Source organism: Urocampus carinirostris, chromosome 6 (genome assembly GCF_059441175.1).
Source record: "Urocampus carinirostris isolate Australia breed hairy pipefish chromosome 6, RoL_Ucar_1.0, whole genome shotgun sequence".
Taxonomy (NCBI): Eukaryota; Metazoa; Chordata; class Actinopteri; order Syngnathiformes; family Syngnathidae; genus Urocampus; species Urocampus carinirostris.
In genome coordinates this window covers 19,224,629-19,244,944 of record NC_142354.1, presented here as the reverse complement: position 1 = coordinate 19,244,944, position 20,316 = coordinate 19,224,629, and the positions used below count along the sequence as shown (strand labels likewise).

The 20,316-nt window shown below is 38.4% G+C and overlaps 1 protein-coding gene across 2 annotated transcripts; it reads left to right on the top strand.

The window, feature by feature from the left end:
* The first annotated feature begins 1,180 nt into the window (after positions 1–1,180).
* stau1 (staufen double-stranded RNA binding protein 1) lies at positions 1,181–19,835 on the top strand. 2 transcript variants are annotated; one of them, XM_088338144.1, is made up of 15 exons: positions 1,181–1,359; positions 3,565–3,843; positions 4,633–4,754; positions 4,879–5,035; positions 5,132–5,282; positions 5,351–5,522; positions 5,590–5,685; positions 7,343–7,555; positions 10,365–10,508; positions 13,214–13,360; positions 13,448–13,523; positions 14,718–15,031; positions 15,114–15,236; positions 17,016–17,095; positions 19,060–19,834. In XM_088338144.1, exons 2-15 carry the CDS (start codon positions 3,639–3,641, stop codon positions 19,133–19,135), a joined length of 2,076 nt encoding a protein of 691 aa, XP_088194270.1. In that variant the 5' UTR covers positions 1,181–1,359; positions 3,565–3,638; the 3' UTR covers positions 19,136–19,834. The 2 variants fall into 2 exon arrangements, with proteins under 2 accessions (XP_088194270.1, XP_088194269.1); XM_088338143.1 differs by having other exon boundaries at positions 1,181–1,357; positions 3,564–3,843; positions 4,879–5,282; positions 19,060–19,835.
* Positions 19,836–20,316: the final 481 nt, after the last annotated feature.

The window sequence follows — 20,316 nt, the reverse complement described above, 5'->3', positions numbered from 1 at the left end:
AGCCGTCCAGCTTGCTTTATGGCCTTTTCTTATTTCCATTATTTACTACCTATCATTTCATGCTTTTATTTAAAAAGAGCTGTGCATAGACTTCATTTTTCGGTTTTTCATGTGCTACATTTTATATATTGATGCCTTACTCTGCCAATCCTGATAAATAAGATGTAGGTTCATTTATTTCATTTATAGTGGATGTTTGGACGCGTTCTAAGGTATGGGCAGGGCACCTTTATGATGCGGTAGGGGTAAACCAGTGAAAGCTGTCGGGCCCTGCTTTTGAACAGAAGAGTGTATTGTGTCACCCTGACCCGAGTGACATGGCCGCTTTCTTGTGTCCCGTTTAGTCTGAAGGGACCAAAGTATGATCAACTTGGGTGCCGAGGTGCTTAACTTGTTTGGGCATTTGGGTTGTCCATGGTCCAAACATTTTTGTGTTTTTTTGCTATTTTTTCCCCTTTTTTATTTTCTTTGGTATTGTATGTGTTTGTTTTACCTTAGGTCACCCCTCTTGAGGGATATGACCAAGGTAGGTAGGTAGATAGATAGATAGATAGATAGGTTCATTTATTTGTAAGTCTGCCTCACCAGACACTGAATTCATTGCACGTAATTTTGAAAATGTTATGGGAATCCCCAAACTAATTCAAAATTAGAATTTTTTTTAGTTCAATAATCTGCACGGCGGCGCAGTGGTTAGCGCGTGTGCGGCACAGTTCTAAGGTCTTGGGAACCTCCTGTGTGGGTTCAAATCCAGCTGCTGGACTTCCTGTGCGGAGTTTGTATGTTCTCCCCGTGCTTGCGTGGGTTTCCTCCGGGCACTCCGGTTTCCCCCCACATTCCAAAGACATGCATTTCAGGTGGATTGGCCGGTCTAAATTGTCTCTAGGTGTGAATGTGCGAGTGAGTTGTCTGTCCCTGTGTGCCCTGCGATTGGCTGACAACCAGTTCAGGGTGTCCCCTGCCCACTGCCTGATGATTGCTGGGATGGGCTCCAGCACCCCCGCGACCCTCCTGAGGATAAGCGGTGCAGCTAATGAGATGAGATGAGAATCTCAATGGTGTGACTTTTTTTAGTCAAACTCGACGCGATATTACCAGTATATTGAGGGATGTCGTATTTCGGATATTTTATTTTGGAAACGCTTCGTCTTTCCGTAACATCTTTTCCGGAAGCCGACTTAGCATCAAGCCATTCTCTTTAGTGTTTGCCCTGTCTCCCCATGTCCACTCCGTAAAACGCCCACATTCTGCCATAAAACGTTCCACAAATGAGCAATTGAAAGTGTTGTTTTAGCAACTTACACGTCTTCGAGCCAGTGTGTCCTCTCGAGCGCCTTCAAATCAAACGGGAGTGGAAAGGTGAGGCATGTATTGTGCAGACTGTGCCGATGCTAACGTAGCCAAGCTAGCACTTTCGTCGGCTTTTCTCGTCTCCCCGCAGGGAGGAAAAAGACCACTCTCGTTGCTGAATTGGGAAAAATGTCAGCCGTTTAAGCTCCGAGGCTGGTTGTTTGTTAATGCGTTGGTACTACGGAAGCTCTTTATAAAGTGATAAATTCACCTTTGTTAAAGAGGTTGCCTGTTATTGCATAGACGCTAGAAATATTGGACGTGGTCTGTTTGGAGAGCAGTATTCAACCGGCGGCCTCATTTTTACTCACACAATTAAGTTTTATGTTCTTTAAGGATGTTGACGATGCCATTTATTTCCAACTGATGCACACTTTTTCAGAAGTCATCACTGCTAATCACATCCTGATAACAAGTACATCACACGAAGGATTTTTTTTAAATCAAGAAATACCTTTAAATCCAAATAACAATCATTTCCCTTAGTATTGCATTTGTTTATCAGCTTTACTCAAATAATTTAGTCGGTACTGGAACCGGCTGTTATTGTGAGTCTCTATACCTTATAAAGACTGTATTGTTACTCTCCCATCCTTGGTTATGTTTAGCTTAGAGATGGGGTCTGTCATATTCTTAAAAACGTTGAAAGTTAAATATTTTCTTTATTTTAACAATGCCCAACTCTTTTCAAAGAGCCCCTATGCTTTATTTGCCCACTCTTGTCTATCTGCTTTTCTTGTTCTTTTAGCAAAGCTGTTAAGGGTGGAACACATTAGGTTGGTGGAATGTAGGGTGGGTTCACTGCAATGACGTCATGCTCGTCTCCACGTTTTTTCACGGTTTGCTGGGGTGCTTGAAATCTTTGAAAATGCTTGAACTGTTGGTAAACAAATCCGGTCTGCACGATGTCGACAGTCACTGAAATATGTCATACCACATATCATTGGAAATCTTTAACTCTTGGGATTAAAAATTTTATTTTCACAGAAACATCACAGATCACGGGTGTCCCTGCAAGAACAAGAAATATAAATTAAAGTATTCACAGATCTCTCAAAAAATATAAGAACAAAACGCAACAATTTTAGATTTTACACACTAAACCGATTTAAAGTCGAACAACAACACAAAAATCCTGAAAATGCAAAACAAAATATACATAAAAATATTAACTCTTCGGTGCTATCAAAAAGTGCTTGAATTCAAAAAATGGAAAACTATTTAATTCTATTTTAACCAATTAAGACACATGTTCTGAAAAACACACAAAAATATAGATTAAAATACTGTGAATGGTTAAGTGTGAAGCACATTGTAAAGCGCTTTGGGAGGTCTTTAGCGACTTGAAAAGCGCTCTATAAATGCAGACCATTTATTTGACAACATGAGTCTCACCTATAGAGTTGTCATGATTGTTTTGCTTTTATGGGTACCAAAACAAAACCATGAAAAAATATTGTGTAATATAGTGCCTCCATATGTTGGCCTGGAGAGGGACGGGTGCAACCAGGCTGTACTTGCCCAAGACACAGCAAAGGAAATTATGCCCCTACAACCCTAGGAATGCAACCAACAGTCCAGTGTTACAAAATAATTTCATTCAGTAATAAAAACAAAACATTGATTTGAATATTAGGCAAAAATACATGAAATATCATACCAATGTTTTTTTCTATTTAAAAATAATCAAAGGTTGAGAAATTTGTATCTCTTTTACACAGTGGAATCCCTACTTAGGTTTCCTTCCTGCCGCCACTCTGTGCTCTGTGGCACTGGGCCAAGCTCACACCAAGCAACACAGTGCCATATTGTGGTCAAATATTACACGTCGTGTCTTTAAGTGTAAAATGCAAAATTTATGTTTGAAAAAGCATACATTTATAATTGTTTTCTTATCACGTAATTTAAAGTGGCAGATGGTTTCAGCCCTAAATTGGTCATTTGATATTTTCGTTTTTTTTTTTTTTTGCTTATTGTCTTGATCAAAGCAGTGACTAAAAGATGATGCTTTTTTTTCTGCAATGCTTTTTTAAAAAACTTTTTTCGAAATCAGTGTTCAATTAAAAAATAATCTGATTTTGTGAGAAAAATAATTGTCAAATTAATTTGGAACAGTTGTTTTTCCAACATAGCTTGGACAAATCTTTTAAGAATCAAAACTTCTCCCTTGTTCTCTTTCTTAGCATTGTCAATTTACTCCTCTTTTGTTTATAGTTCACTTATCGTTGCTACCCTGAAAAGCTTTGGATCAAAACCCGCTCACCCGTGATCAACCAAGAGCAGCAAGGATGTCTCAGCTCCAGTTCCAGTGTCCGACCAGTCCAATGCCCGCTGCCTCCGCCCCTGCCACGCTGCAAGTTGGGCAAGCTCAGCCTCAGCCAGGCTTCAGCATCCCTTGTGCTGCCAGCACATTGGCGTCTGAAAGCGCCGGGCAGCCCGTCAGGAGCTCGGCTCTCCCTGCAGGCTCTGCCACTCCCTACAATGCCATAAGAGGTAGGTTGTCATAAAAAAAATAATAAAAATAAAAAGTTGGACTTACTCTGTGAAAAAAATATATTGACTGGATAGTTTTCACTTGTTACAAAAGTATTATAAATTATTTTCTTATTAAAACTTGCAATGAGTTCACTTAGTTCACGCGGTATATTTTACAATCCCTATTGTTATCAGTATGTACTGTAAATTCTAGACTTCAGGCCGCTACTATTTGCTACGTTTTAAACACTGGAGCCTTGAATACGGTGGGGCTCATACTTTTTTAAATCTTTTATTTTTCTTATCCGTGGCGGCACCGAGGAAAAATGCTCACAATGCATGGACTCTAAATACAAAACACTGTGGTGATGTCTGGGAAGATTTAGGACGCCCTTCAATAGAAGTCAGTATATGTTTATGCAAACATGATTCATGTAATTCACAACAGGAGTTTTGACAGTCCTTATTCAATATTGACTATTTACTCATGATATTTAAACTTATTCACCCACAAATCAGGTCCTGATTTTATGCAGGAGTGGAAGTCCGATTAAAAACCATACACTTTCCTTTTATCCTAGAGGAACTATAACGAGCAAATGCCATTTTTGTCCCCTGTACCCCAGTAACCACCAATGACAAGCACAAAAAACACTTCTGTGTTGGAATCTAGCTCTATTGTCCACAGTATGGTTGCCCCCCAAAATCCACAATACATTTAACCAAAACTGTCCCGCTGTGGTATGATGTCGTTGGATTTTTTTGCCAACTATGTTTCGACGTACTTATGTTCTTCTGTTCTCCCAGTATCTAACATGGCAAACCCTAAAGAGAAGACTCCCATGTGTTTGGTAAATGAGTTAGCCCGTTTCAACAAGCTCCAACCTGAGTATAAGCTCCTCAGTGAACAAGGACCGGCTCATTCCAAAGTATGTTAGACAAATATTTTCCAGATTTTTTTGTATACATATATGTGTATATATATATATATATATATATATATATATATATATATAATGAATGGAGAGCTGACATTTTGTCCTTGTCCTGCAGATTTTCTCTGTGCGGCTCACACTAGGGGATCAACACTGGGATGCTGAAGGAACCAGCATCAAGAAGGCCCAACATTCCGCTGCTACATCTGCCCTGGCTGAAACTGTACTTCCAAAGCCTACCATCAGAACGCCACGCCACAATGGCAGACACTCAGGTGGGGGAATTACACTGATGTTAATAATATTTTCTTTGTTTTTAATGTCTGCTCATTTTCAAATTGACCGTTTTTCTGTGCTTTTCTTCTTGGCAGATGGTATGATTCCAATCATGGAGTTGAACGCACTATGCTCAAGACTCAATAAAAAGCCCATATACAAGCCTATAGACCAATACCCGATGAGACCAGTAAATATGAATTATGGTCTCCGTTTTGGGGGGCCGTACCAGCGCTCTATGCAGCAGTAAGTATGGCTCATAGATCACATTTTCTTATTGCCCCCTTTTAAAACCACATGAATTGTGTGTTCAGTTATTACTACCCATTTGCCCCCATGGGACCAATGATTTACCACATGGAACTATCCATCGGAGGCCAGCAGTTTATAGGGAAGGGCCGCACGTGGCAGTTCGCCAAGCAAGACGCTGCCGTGAAAGCCCTGAGAGTGCTGCAAAAGGATCCCATGTTGCAGCAGTTGTCCGATGTGAGAACCGTGCCCTCAGCATTCTTGTTGACAAATCACAACACTATTCATTGCTTTCCCCCTCCAGGTGACCCAGGAGCCTGAAGAAGAAAACCTGAACAAGTCAGAAATCAGTCAAGTGTTTGAGATTGCACTGAAGCGCAATCTACCTGTAAATTTTGAGGTATTGTGACTTTTTAAAATTTTGGTACAGCACCAAAAAAATAAGATATCAACAACAAAATATTTGCACAGAAAAATAGCTATACAGTACCAATGTTTCCCATATATAGGGTGATTGTAGCGGCCCACCGTGGTTTAATTGGTCTTGGCGGTCTCTCATAAACTTGTATTGTTAAAATGATTCGTTTGAATATATATAAATGATATTTTTATTCATTACCAAACTAACTTTTAGATTTCACGATATATATAAGGATCACAAATGCTATGGTTTTTATTTGTTCTATGTATCTCAGTCAGTCAGATGGATTCTTACTCAGTCAGCCTCTTCCCCGTGCTTAAGCGCACACTCTGTGGTTGTCTCATCCCACCTGCACTGGGATTAGACACTAGGGTAAAATGTGACATTGACAAGCGTTGAGCTCTCCCAAAGTTGAACATTGAACGAGCAGTCAGCGCAGAAAACCTGCCCAGCGCCTCGTCGGACTTCCGGGGTTTTTAACAGAGTGTAAAATGCAGTGCTTCCATTGCAAGCAATTCGAAAAGTTTGCTCTGAGCAGGAAAATGCTTTGGTGGGCATGGGGTCTAACTGTAGCTTACAAGCTGTGCGTTACAATAACCTCCTGTAAACCATCAGAAAAGAACGGGCATGCTGTCATAGCAGCAATAACAAAAGCGGTGTTACTAATATTTAATACTGTAATTGACCAAATCACTGATGAGTATTGCCTTAAATTTAATTCAATTTAAAACAATGCAGTGATTTGGTCTGTATACTCTCCCTTGCAACATCAATTGCAGACTGATCATCCTGGAAGTGCGATTACCTCTTGAATTCTCAAGGTTTCTTAATTTTCTTCATGTTGAGGTTTTGAGTTTTTCCTTGCCCTTGTGTAGGTTTTAGATCAGGGGATGGTGTAATAATAGTCTGTGGCCTGTGCAACCCTTTCAGACTTTTTGTGATTAAGGCCTATACAAATAAACACGACTTGACTAGAATTGTATGGCATTGGAATAACACTAGTTATTATCATTCTAATGAAATGACAAACAGATTTATTTTGCATTTAACTCATTTATGATTCAATAGTTTAAAAGGGTACACATTTGTCTTGGATCTAGCTTCTTAATTTTGCTCCAAAAATGCACCAGATAGATGCGTTTGAATGTATGTATGAATGTGTTTCAATGGATAGCATGCCCCGAGACCCCCCTTGACTGTCCTGCGACCAGGGTCTCTTATTATTCTATGGGAATTAATCAATACAACTATACTTTACATGTGCCCAAAGGGAGTAAGCTGAAGTCGAAGCTTTTGAGGTCCTAAACCTTAGCCCACAAAGGGGAAATTGGAAAACGAATAAATCATATTCTAAACTTAAAATTGTACAGCTAGCAACTCCTATAATACCCAGATACACTTTTGATACATTAACCTTATATTAATGTATCACCCGTATTAGCACATTCAGTACCGTTTACGTCTATAGACGTCAAATCAGTTTTATTGTAGAGTGGCATAGACAACTATACACTTCAAATCGTAATGTCTCTAATATCTCAAGTAATCTGGCATTTATTGATTTGACTGAATTTAATGCTTTAAGCAACATGCTGGCGGTCCACTTCCCAATTGTCTGTGTCATTGTGTCTTCTAGGTGCTGAAAGAAGAAGGCCCACCGCACATCAAGAGCTTTGTCGTACACGTTGCAGTGGGTGAGTTCACCGGAGAGGGCGAGGGGAAGAGTAAAAAAATTGCAAAGAAGTTGGCGGCTGCAGCAGTGCTCGGCGACCTGAAGAGGCTACCTTACATGCCCAGCGTGGAGAAGACGCTGCCACGCATCAAGAAGAAAACCAAATCCATCATCAAGGTACAGTACTCGAAAATGTTGCATGCGTAATAATCTGACGCTTAAAGAGACATTGTGTATTATTAAGCGCCTCATAGTGGTCAAAGAACCCTAATTTATACCCCCAAAAATTAATATTAATTTGATTGATGAGCAAAATTACATGAGCTATCATATAAACATGCATTATAGGTTGCTAAATTTGTATTAATTTTACATAAGACTTACCGAGAGGGAAGCTAAGATGATTGTCTGCAATCTTGCTGCTCCAGGTATCCCCGAAAAACACAAGCCTTGTGAAAAGCTGGGATAACCATGAGGGGGGGGGTGCAGTTTGGTGACCTTTAGTCTCTGTAGTTTGTATTCTTCGTGTCTTCTCATGTCAAATCCCAATTGCCATAGAAAAAATAAGTAAAAATTATTCTCTTAAGATTACAGGCTAACGTTGAACTGGAAAAATATGTGAGCTATATATTATACTCAATTGAAAGGCATTAATAACATACCTGTTAATTATGTTGGAGTTTATCAAACAACCAATATGAAGCAAAATCGAACTCCGAATTTGGAAATTAAAACAAAAACATGTAAGTCTCAACATGATTTGTGGCTTCAACAGGACAAACCTTTTATTGGATGAATCTAATTGATCAAAATGGTAAGTTTATCTAAATATGTATACCCAACAAAATTCCAAGAAATTTCAAACAAAATAATCACAATTATCAACCAAGTGCATGTTCACTTCATTTGGAGAAATAAACCACATTACATGAAAAAATTCACTTGGTAAATGAAATAAGTGAGGGTGGCCAAAAAGCATTAGATATTGACGGCTTTAACTGAACGCAAAAAATAAAATAGATTTAAACTCTGATGACCAATATTAATTTCTTCTGGTATTGTATCCCAAACTATATTTTTAAAAAGCTTGGAGGAAGTAGGTATGTCAATTCTGGAAAACTACCAAATCAATGATATGATTTCCACAATCAAATTCAGCTTTACCTTCAAGTTTGTTCGTAATAATGCGATTTTATAATGAAATCCTTTTTAAAAAATAGTTCTAGTGATTTTCTGCACTCGGTTTTGGGTGCACAAAACAGCACAGTAATATCTAGTTGTCAAATATTACACTGTGTCCCTTTAATCATCTTTTTAAATGTTATTATATGAGTGCTTTCTTTCAAACAAAACAAAAGAAAGAACAAACGGCAGAAGGCAGCGTCACGCGCGACTCCAGGCGAAATGTCTTCACATTTAGCTGCACAATCCACACATGTAACAGGATAAAGTAACTGGAGCAAACTGATTCTTGATGAGATGTCAACACTAGAAATAAAGCAGCCAAGTGACAAACGGTCCCACACCCACTTAGTGTGTGTTGGAGCTTGAAATGCTATGCAGTATTTAAGATTTGTATTTTTTATTTTTATTTTTATTTTTAAAGAATGTAAGTACAAATGAACCCTTGAATTAAGAGAGTGGGCGTGAATTCTTTGTCTAAATATTTTCTCCCTCTCAAAAGCGTATTGATTCTTGGAAGTGCAAATTTACCGACCACTAAAAACGCATTCTGTTGAAAAATCGTATCACCCTTTTATAGTTTTTGTGGGTTTTTAGGCTGAATCTGATGCCTTTAATCCAGATATCACCTTGGTTTTGCTCAGTCAGTCGAGGTTTTGCGATATAGCCGCATGTTATTCACTTTCTCATTCACGTGTATGCATTTGTAGAGCCCTGAAGTTTGAACATTGGTGCGGCAAAACTTAATTTACGATTACTCGGCTTAATCTGTTTCCACCGTTCAGATTAGAGTCATTGATGTGTCTAGGTAATACATACTGTATATATTATTGGACAGCATTTCTTTCTTTTAAACCTTTCTTAAGATAATGGGTGTTAAGTAAAATAAGCTGTTAATGCCACACAAATATTATTAATCTTGTAACGATTATTTGTCTGGTTTTGCCGTGATTTTGTTTTATTTCTCTTTGCAGGGTATCTTTTATAAGGAAATGTGTGTTCACTCATATATTTCAGATGACTGGGATTAGCTCCTATAGTTGGATATTTCCATTATTGTCATGCATCCATTCTGTTTTTAGACAATGAAGGCACCAAGTTGAACTTCCATTAACAGCGCTCATGAGCATAATCAGGGTTCCCACGTACTCTTAAACTCTTAAAAGGCATCAAATTCATTATTCTAAAAATAAGGTCTTAATTGGCATTAAAATGTGTAAAATCCAATTTTCTACTTTTAAAAAAACGTGAATAAGATTTATATTTGTTTCAACTAAAAAGATTTAGTAAAATGTATCAGTTTTCTTTTTTAATAATTTACCGTGACTTTCGTGGCAACATGGCGTGACCACAACAGAACTATCAAAACGGTGATGTGGTTTCAGTCGGGCATTTCAGAGCAGACACATGTCTTAGACCCACAATACACACAGCAATTTTGGACTGTGACGTTTACTTTGAACCATGGGAAAGTGTAAATCTAATGGGAAGTGTCTGTCCGACGATAATGTTCTGTACTGCCGCTGTAAATATACACATTATATATCAATGTTTTTTATTACATATGTATCCTTTTACACATTTATGTTTTAGATTGTCTTGATTTGCACTAAAGGGAGAAACCCTTCAGTCTATTTTTTCAATAAAGGCAATTCAATTCCATTAAACTTGGATAATCCTATAATAGAGGCTAGCTTCCTCAGAGGACTGATTTTTTTTTAATTTGTCATCTCAGACACCTGAACAATCCCAAAAAATATTTGAGCAAATTGAAAACAAGTCATTCCACACGTGTCTGTTACAGCTGCAGACCAGCCCAGAATACGGCCAGGGAATGAACCCAATCAGCCGCCTGGCTCAGATCCAGCAGGCCAAGAAGGAGAAGGAACCGGAATACATCATGGTTACGGAGAGGGGCCTGCCGCGGCGCCGGGAATTTGTCATGCAAGTGAGTGTTTACCAACGCAAGAAATGCTTCATTCCCAAACATGAGGCTTTAAGAATCCCTTTAATGTAGAACAAGGTGCTCCGGCACAAGCCTGCCTTTATTTGAAAGTGGTTGCTTAGTGGCAAACCAGGAAGTAGCCCAGTGTTCCCTCTAAGCTGCACGCGTGCGCAATTGCGCACTGCTCGCACATTCTCGGCGCACAAGAAAATCTAGCCAGCGCACAAAATGAGGGATCAAAATTACTTATTAAGAAGCGACTTAAGTCAAAGTTACAGTGCATGAAGGTAAAAATACACGGGTTCCCCTGACGTTGTGTCCTAAATGCGGTATTTTGAAGTCGAACGAAGTTGAGTAAAGTTAGTAAGCAACATGCTGGCAGGCCACTTCCCAACTGTTTGTAGAGTATGTCGAGAACCGGCTTTTTCGGCTGGGCGCACTAAAAAGGGTCCTAAACGGCTCTTCAGGTTGTTTTTGCTTCTTGACCCCAACATGACCAAATATTAAGTAAAATTATGCACAAAATGACCTAAAGGAAGGGCGGAATAGAACAAAAAAGAAAAAAATACCAAAATGAAAAAGTAGTGAAAAGCTGAGAAAAAAAGAAACAAAATGAAGAGAAAAAAAGAAGGAGAAATCTAGAAAAAAGCCAGAAAAAAGGAAAAGAAAGAAATGTAGGAAAAAAGTAAATAGAGAACAAAAAGAAAAAAGTAACAGCTCGGAAAAAATAAATACAATTAAATTTTTTTAAAGGAATTAAAAAAAAAAAAACACCGAAAAAAAAGAATAAAAAGTTTGTGTTGCATTAAAAATATTTCCAATCATATCAAATGAATCGTGTTGCCAACATTGTACTTCCACTAAAAAATGTGATTAAGTACAGTTCTGTATCTTACAACCGACTAAATAAGCCCCCAAAAATGTTAATATTATGCGACAAAATTTATCAGGAAATAAAAAGAAATGGATATCTTGTGAAAGAATTGTAAGAACAAACGACGTTTGTAGGCCGTACAACCTTTGCAATAGTACATGAGGCAAGTCTTCCAAAAGATAAAAATAATTTTGCATTGCCGGAAACTCAGCAAAATGTAACTAGATGTCAAGTTTTTGACAATTAATGATCTTGCCACACTTGGGATTATGGTGGCTCACTGTCATTTCAAGCGTTGCTCACCGACTTTGTGTGAACGCTCAGACCCGTGGAAAATTAGAGGGAACATTGAAGTAGCCTGAAGGTTTTTCCTCCTCTGAGGAGTGTTTACCCCAATTTCTGGACTTGTGTTGCTAACCTGCTTTAAGATGTCCTCCTTAAAGTCTGTCCATATCACTCTTAGAACCCCTCTCTTGCTTTTGCTGAATGATGTCAGAGATTCTGCTCCCCAATTGAAAATGATCACCTTTTTAATGCTGTGCTAAGTGCAGTATGAAAAGTTGCTATAATATATTTGATAAGGAAAGACATTAACTTAATATGGATTTAAAAAACTAGGATTGTAAGAGCCTACAATGGTTACCTTCACAGACGCAAACCACCATTGTTACCGTCAATGACTTAACATTTTGCAGGAAAATATAAAACCGTTGACTATCTCATCATGATATCTATTTGGTTGCTCAAATATCAAATGTGTTTTTCACTTTTTTATTCATAGCTTCTACTAAATACAGGGTTCGTACAGGTGCTTAAAAGCTTTGAAGATGTTTGAATTTTAATGTTGTGATTTTAAGGATTTAAAAGTACTTGAATTGTGGATAAATTGCTTTTAAAAGCTTGAAATAGTTACCTTGTTTCTTAACAAGTCGGCTTGAAAATGACAGACAATGCTCTGTGGTAGCTTCGCTTTGCTATTGCATTTTTTCTTCCATAGTGATTAACGGCAGCTATCATTTGTTTGAACGGCATTGTCCTATGAAATGTTATCGCCCCCTACGGTTTCATGTCATGGGAATTACATCTTGTCACCATAAGCAAATAAGCCCAGCACAAAAATTACTTCCACATTCTTTGTTTTGTTTCAAATAACTCACTTTGGAATGGATGGAACAACTGCCTCCCCTTTTGGACTGTTCCCGGACGTATCAATTCACCATGTACCTTAATTAATACTGATAACATCAGTTTTGAATGTAATTAATACATCCAAGGCAATGCATTGATAAAATAATGTTCTCACCTTATGTAATTATGTCGATTGGAGGGAGATTCTCAAGTACAGAACTTTATGCCAATTTCTCACTTCTTTGGCTTTCTAACAAGTTAAGCAACTTCAAACATCATCACCCGATCCTGGTGGCATCAGATATCTGAGACCACTCCCAACGAGGCATGATCTGGTCAAGCGTCGCTGGTCCATATAAAAAGAGTAGCTAATCGATAGCTTGTTCTCTTTTTCCTTACGTGACTGACTCATCGCACGTCAACCGCTTGGCGCGGCCGCACTGCGGCCTTGAGAAACGATTTTCATAATGAAAGCTAGAAAAATCCATACATACCATACCTAATGTTTACTCCATTCAAAATTAAAAACTTTTCAAAGAGCATCGTTATCTTTAAAATTATGTTTGAACATTAACTGAAATCAGTCAAAAATACAAATGAATCATAGTGAAGTCGAGCTGTTTTCATTTTTTTTTTTAATTTCTTTCATTTTCAAATTTTGTCTTTCATTGTTTTTAATGTGTGCTGCCTTCACGTTTTGGCACAGGTGAGAGTGTGCGGGCAGTCTGCGGAGGGCATGGGTCCGAGCAAAAAAGTGGCCAAGAAGAACGCGGCCGAGAAGATGTTGGAGATCCTGGGCTACAAAGTGCCTCAGCCTCAGCCGTCAAAGCCGGCACTTAAAACCGAAGAGAGGGTATTTGTTTGACTTTTTTAGGTAATAGAAAAGCATGACCCCGTTTGTATGTTTAATCTTATGTTTTGTTTCCTCCGGTATGGTCAGACCCCTGTGAAAAAGCCTGGCGATGGACGCAAGGTGACGTTTTTCGAGCCGGGCTCGTTGGAGGAGGCGCCACTTGGTAAGTACTGTTGGTTGTGTGGTGTAATTAGGAGGTCAATACATTCTTTTTTTAACGAATTTTACAAATTAATTTCACGAGGCAAACCTTTGCACTAAGTGTTACATTAACTCGTTCAATACCAGACGTTTATCTTAAATAGGAAGAGCCGGTGCCTGTCAATTTTTGCCATTTTGACTTATATTTGAAGGTCTACAGAAAATTTTGTTCTGTAGCTATATAGGCATAGGACGTATCAAAAGTAAGCTTCAACCCTCGTTTTTCATTAAAAAAAATAATGTGTTTCTAGTGTAATGGTAGTCTGTATTCTTTGCAACCCTGTGAGACTTCTTGTGATTAAGGGCTATACAAAAAATATGACTTGACTTGACTATTACTATTATGTTTTAGTAATCAACAGTTGAACATTGTTTCGTGAAAATACTTGTTTCAGGTAAAACTTCTGAGAAAAACAGCTTTTTGTGAAAGGATGCATTTCAAGCAGAACTTTCACTTCTGTGCTTTTTTCTTTTTCTTTTTTTCTCTCCTTTTTTTGCATTTATGCCTCCAATATCTTAACAATGTTTTCTATAAACACTAGGGCACTTTGCTTGCAAACTAAAATTTTATTGGTAGAACACTGAACCTATGCATGAACTTTGCAAGAAGAGGCCGATCCCATTTCTTTTGTCTTTTTCGAAAGAAAAAAGCTCAGAGTTGACTCTGTACTTATCCGTATCTTCTCTACTCCCACCCCACTGCTTTGATGCGCCTATGTTTGCCACAAGGGAGCCTACACACTTTAGTCGCTGGATACAGGAAGCAAGACTAGGAAGTGGGGCCTTCCTCAATGTGTGAACAAAGATACACTCAAACCATTCCTGCCATCTATTAGTAATTTAACTTACTGAAAACATTCCCAGAGGCTTCATACTGAGTGATGAGCTGCACCAAACTCTTTGCAATTGTTTTTTAAAATGAAACAAAAATACTTTATACTTTGTATGGGGACAAATGCACCTGAAAACTTCTATATGTTATGGCACTATGATTCTTCATTATGACGGATAAACAAACCAGACCAAAAACATTTGTCATTTTTCAGGTCCTGTGGAATTCAGCTGGAGGAAATGATAGAAGTCGCAATGTTCCCCTAAAGTTGGAATCTCCAAATTGTCACTCGTTTAAATAACAATCTCTCTCCATACCGTCCAGGTTCCAAGGAGGAGGAGTTCCGCTTGCCTTACATGAGCCACCAGCAGCTTCCTGCAGGCATCCTGCCCATGATGCCCGAGGTGGCTCAGGCCGTCGGGGCTTGCCAAGGACCCCAGGCTAAAGACTTCTCCCGAGCAACCCCAAACCCCGGCAAGGCCACCGTCACGGCCGTGATCGCCAACGAACTGCTGTACGCAGGCACCTCCCACACGGCCGAGGCCATCCTAAAGAGCAAAAATATCCAGACTCCCTATGGGCCACTCACCAGGCCCTCGGAACAGCTCGCTTATCTTGCATCTGTGCAGGGACTGCAGGTCATCGTCTTTTTCAGTGCCAGTGCTCATTCAGTGTAGCTTTAGGTGGTAAACAGCAAATTCACGTCTTTGTTCTTTGCAGGTGGAATACAAAGACTTCCCTAAAAACAACAAGAATGAGTTTGTGTCACTAATTAACTGCTCCTCCCAGCCACCACTTATAAGCCATGGAATGGGAAAAGATGTGGAATCCTGTCATGATATGGTAGGATATGCACTTTGTCATAATGACTTTTACCATGAAGACATTTTAATGTAGTATTTAAAGCAATACTCTATCAATTTTGTATTCAAAGGAGTTAAAGTTGAAGGGATCAATTCATTCAAAATTTTAAATTCTGAATTACTGACTTCTGAATTCCAACTTTCACCATCAAAAAACTATAACTATGAATAATATTTCGAGTTAGTGTGAATGATTGGACCACTAGATGTCACTGTGAGGATTACAACCTATGGACACTCAGAAGTGACAAAAACGCACAATTTTTCTTCTCTTACTTTTCCCTTTCAAAGTAATGGATTTGTTTTCCCCTAAGGAGCACTTAATATTATAATAATAATAATAATAATTTCCTTGTATTGTCATTCTGTGTAACAATGTACACAGAACGAAATGTCGATTGCACCTGACCCGTTGTAGCGAGCCGATGCAGCCGCAGCCAACAGAGGGCGCCGCCGACCACTTTTTAAGTTTTAGGAATGACTCGTGCACTGTCCCTTTATGTTACTTTTAGCACAATCCAAATGAAAGGTTTGCAGCGCAAAATTAACTGGGGTTTTAAAATTTTTATTAAGGTGTCGGTTAAAAGAGGAGTTCAATAAAGTAAATATATGTATTTAACATTTGCATTGTATTGCATTTGTTATTAAGAAATATTGAATGGAACATAAAGAAACACAATTATGACACTTGTTAGGCACATAGTGCGTCTGGATTACATGCACACGTGTTCATCACTACACTCTTTATTAGTCTCTGGATTTTGAGGTTTTTTTTCTGTCTTCCAAAACAAGTAATCATAAAGATACTGTATATACTTAACATAAGCCCACATTGCATAAATGCAGACCCCCTAAAATACTTTGAAATAGCCACCTACACGTGGGAGCAGTGAACCCTTCATATTTCTGTGCTTGTTCAATCTTGAGAGCGAGACACTCAATTTCCATTTTGTCTATGGTCTTCTAGCCACTTAACGATTTTATTCTCTATTTTGGGGTAGTGTCCATGTTTTGATTCCCTGTTAGTATGTTTGGCATACGATGCAATTTCCAGTGATATACGTAGAGATATTTTCGTTTTCCATTGTCTACACCAAATTTTCTACTGCTTTCAGGTTGCTTGGTTTTTCCTTTATCACTTTTAGCTTGAGCTCAGCAGTATAGGACAGAATTATTTTTTTCTCCGAAAATGTCGTACTGCAAAAATACTTTTACAATTAAAATGATCAAATTTCAGCACAGGTTTACTGTATATTGTGTGACCGCGTGCTCATGTTTCCCCCATCAGTTACCTGTTGGTTTGTTGTTCCTCTATTAGCCACGCCCCCTTCCTCTCCACGCTGTTTACTTGTGACACTCAACCAAATATGCGCACATAAGCTGATCCCCGGATTTCATTTTTTTTAAAATTTTGAATTTGACTTATGCGTGTCTGTATATTTGGTAGTGTGAAATTATCGATCAATTTATCAATTCTTGGTTGCACCTCTAAAATTTTAAATCTCCCTAACCCACTGAAGAGTCTAGTTGTGCAAAAATCAAATGATTTGTATTTATCTTTCTATCGTTGCCAGGGGAAAGTTTTCGCATTATTGAGTAGATTTAATAGCAAAAAGAAAAATTGTTAATGATTTTGTCCTGTAGATAGCAGCATTGCATTGCTTTTAGATATACCTCCACAAATATCCCTACTCCTCTGAAATGGAAAGCCGATTCATTTTAGCTACTGATAAATCAATATTCTTGTTCACCTTTACAGGCTGCACTTAATATATTAAAATTGCTGTCGGAGTACGAGCAGCGGTTGAACGAGCGAACAGGAAACGGAACATCCTCTGGGTAAGCCTCCTTACTTTATAGGAAGAATGCAGATTATTTTCATACTGTATTTGTTTGTGTATGACGGGCACAATGAAATTCCTTTTCAAATGTCAAATATATCACGAGTGGTCTTGTGGTGAGGATTCGCCGCAACCGGGGTTCGATTCCTGTTGCATCCTATGTTTTGCGATTGTGGTCAGTGATATTTTTCAATTGATCAATCATTGCACAAATACAGTTGTGCTACAGTTGAACAGAGGTATGAAAGTTTTAGCCATAACCTAGCCCATGGGTGTTGAAGCCGCCCTAGCCCGGCCAATTGACTTAAATTGCAGGCCCGAACCTGAAGCAAACCTGAAATTACACGTTTTATTTGCGGGGACTCGGGAGAAGGATAGGTTATTCATGATCACAAATTAAAGCCGGTCTTTTGTAACAGAATTTAATTCAAACAAGACTGTACGAACATTTACATATTTTATATTTATGTGAGGCAAGAGGTTACGTTACCAGACAATTTTCCATCATTAGCAGATTTCTATTAAGATGGGTAGCAAAAATTTTAAGGCCGTCCGTCATTTTGTCGGTTTGAAAAGTGTTTCGGCATGTATAGGTAACCTGTATTGTTTTGTACCAAAAAACATTTCATTAAATAACATGTTCAATAAAAATAAAGTTGAGTTTAACTTACTTTTGGAAGAATAGCTTCATGAGTTAGGGGACTTCTTCCACCATGGGAGAAAGTGGACGAAAAAAAGCGATCCAACCATTTTGTCAACTGCATTAAGCTTTCTTATTCCACTTTAATTTCAAATGAAACGTCTTGCCTCTGCTTTTCACTTTACGACAACCATATTGAATGGATACACGAGATATTACACACTAAAAATGTCAGAGTTCTTAGCACGCTGTAGATACGTTATACCATAGTATATTTACACCCGAACTAAGAAGAGGAAGCGGATTTCTTCTTCGGTGTGGATGCTGGGTGACCTCTCACAGCGCCACCACACACCGGTAGTGGCGGAAAGAAGCACTACATTATTGTCCTGTTCTCGGAAAAAGGTGCACACGATACAAAATCTAACTTACAGCAATGTCCGGATATTTTTTCATTTCCCGAAAAAAAATGTTCGTATCTACTGTGTTTCGTAAGTCGAATGGTTGTAAGTAGAGGAGCGTCCGTACTGTATATTATTTAGTGCCTCCTAGAGGTTAAAAAAACGTAATTTATCTAAAAATACCGTGCCGAAAAAAAAAATTATCTTCCGCATTTCTAACATTAAATTTGTTTTAACTTAAAAGACTTCGTAACATTTATTGTCCTTTATCAATAATTTACAGTTTTACTTTGGTAGCAATATCGCGTGACCACAATAATGGAACTATCAAAACGATGATGTGGTTTCAGTCGGGCGTTTCTGAGCAGATGCATGTCTTAGATCTGGCCACAAGACACATAGCAACTTCGGACCATGGAAAAATGTATAATTTTCGCCATGGCTTAAATGAAATGAAATGATCTGCATTTATATAGCGCTTTTCAAGTCAAGACTTCCCAAAGCGGCAAGATTCATAGTGTGCAAGAAATATTTATATTTTATTATTTTGTTTGTTTCAATTGTTTTTTTTTTTTTTTTTTTTTTTTTGACTTGGTCTTAAATTTGATTTCAAAATGCATTGAAAAAGTCTTGAATTGAACTTGCATTAAACTCTAGGAACCCCGATGTCATCTTGAAAGGCAATTTGAACTAAAAATAGTACGCTATATTTTCTTAAACGTAGTGACCTTTAAAAAGTCAGCAAAAGAGATGCCCGGCACGACCTGTACATAACCATTGACATTATTGGGTTCAAGTTCTTAAGTCTCATAAAACCTTATGTATAACGCGCACCCAAACTTTAGGATCTTTTGAGGTATAAAAAAAAGAAGCATACACCAAGATAAACCACTTGTCGTTCTCATTTTTTTTGTGGGACAGATGTGGAAAACAAGAAGTCGAGTGCGAGCTGCAGCCCAAAGCCTCCCTGGCCCTGCCCCTGAACAGCAACGCTTAGTTCAACTCGACTGTAAAAGCACTAGAGAAAACTTGAAGACACTGTCCCACGCCGCTCAGAGACGTTTTTTCCCCGACTGTCAGTCATGAAAAAAAATGAAACGGAACATTTTCGGTTTTGCTCTCTTCGATGTTGTATAACTGTATATTCTTTTGTTGCTCACTAGCGCAAGTAGCTGCATCCTAGCCATTGATCTGGGGCTCCGCTTTCAAACTGTGAATCATGTCTCTGTTAACTTGTTTTGTTAAGTACAGTATTATATTTTATTACTGACTTGAGGTTATACATTTAAAAAGTCCCACATGTTTTTTTTTGTTTTTTTTTAAATTTTTAAAGAAATATCCTTGTCTAGGGTGCAGCTGTTGTCGTTTTCCGCAGAGCTTCGGCTTATTAACCGCCGGTGGAGTGTTACCGACATTTTCCCAATCGAGGCCAGGAAAAAAAGGAGCGTGTTTCTTTAAATGTAGCGTGTGATGTAATGTGACGTTGTTTTCACTGTGCGTGGCTGGGCAGTCTTAACTCTTTCCCTTCCTCGTCAGCCTCCTCCCTCTTACTGCTCGTTATGGAAATACAGTGCATCCGGAAAGTATTCACAGCGCTTCACTTTTTCCACATTTTGTTTTGTTACAGCCTCATTCCAAATTGTATTAATTTAATCTCTTATATCAAAATTCTACACAAAATACTCCATTATGTCAATGTGAAAATATATATATATATTTTTACTTTTTTTTAATTTATTAAAAATAGAAAACTAAGAAATCACATTTACATAAGTATTCACAGCCTTTGCTTAATACTTTGTTGATCCATCTTTAGTAGCAAATACAGCCTCAAGTCTTTTTGAATATGATCCTACAAGTTTAGCACACCTATCTCTAGGCAGTTTTGCCTATTCTTTGAAATAAGTCTCAAGCTCAATCAGGTTGGATGGGAGACGTTTGTGCACAGCCATTTTCAGATCTCTCCAGAGATGTTAGATCGGATTCAAGTCTGGACTCTGGCTGGGCCACTCCAGGACATTCACGGAGTGGTTCTGAAGCCAATCTTTTGAGCTCTTGGCTGTGTGCTTTGGGTCGTTGTCCTGCTGAGAAATGAACCTTCGCCCCAGCCTGAGGTCAAGAGCGCTCTGGAGCAGGTTTTCATCCAGGATATCTCTATATATTGCTGCATTCATTTTT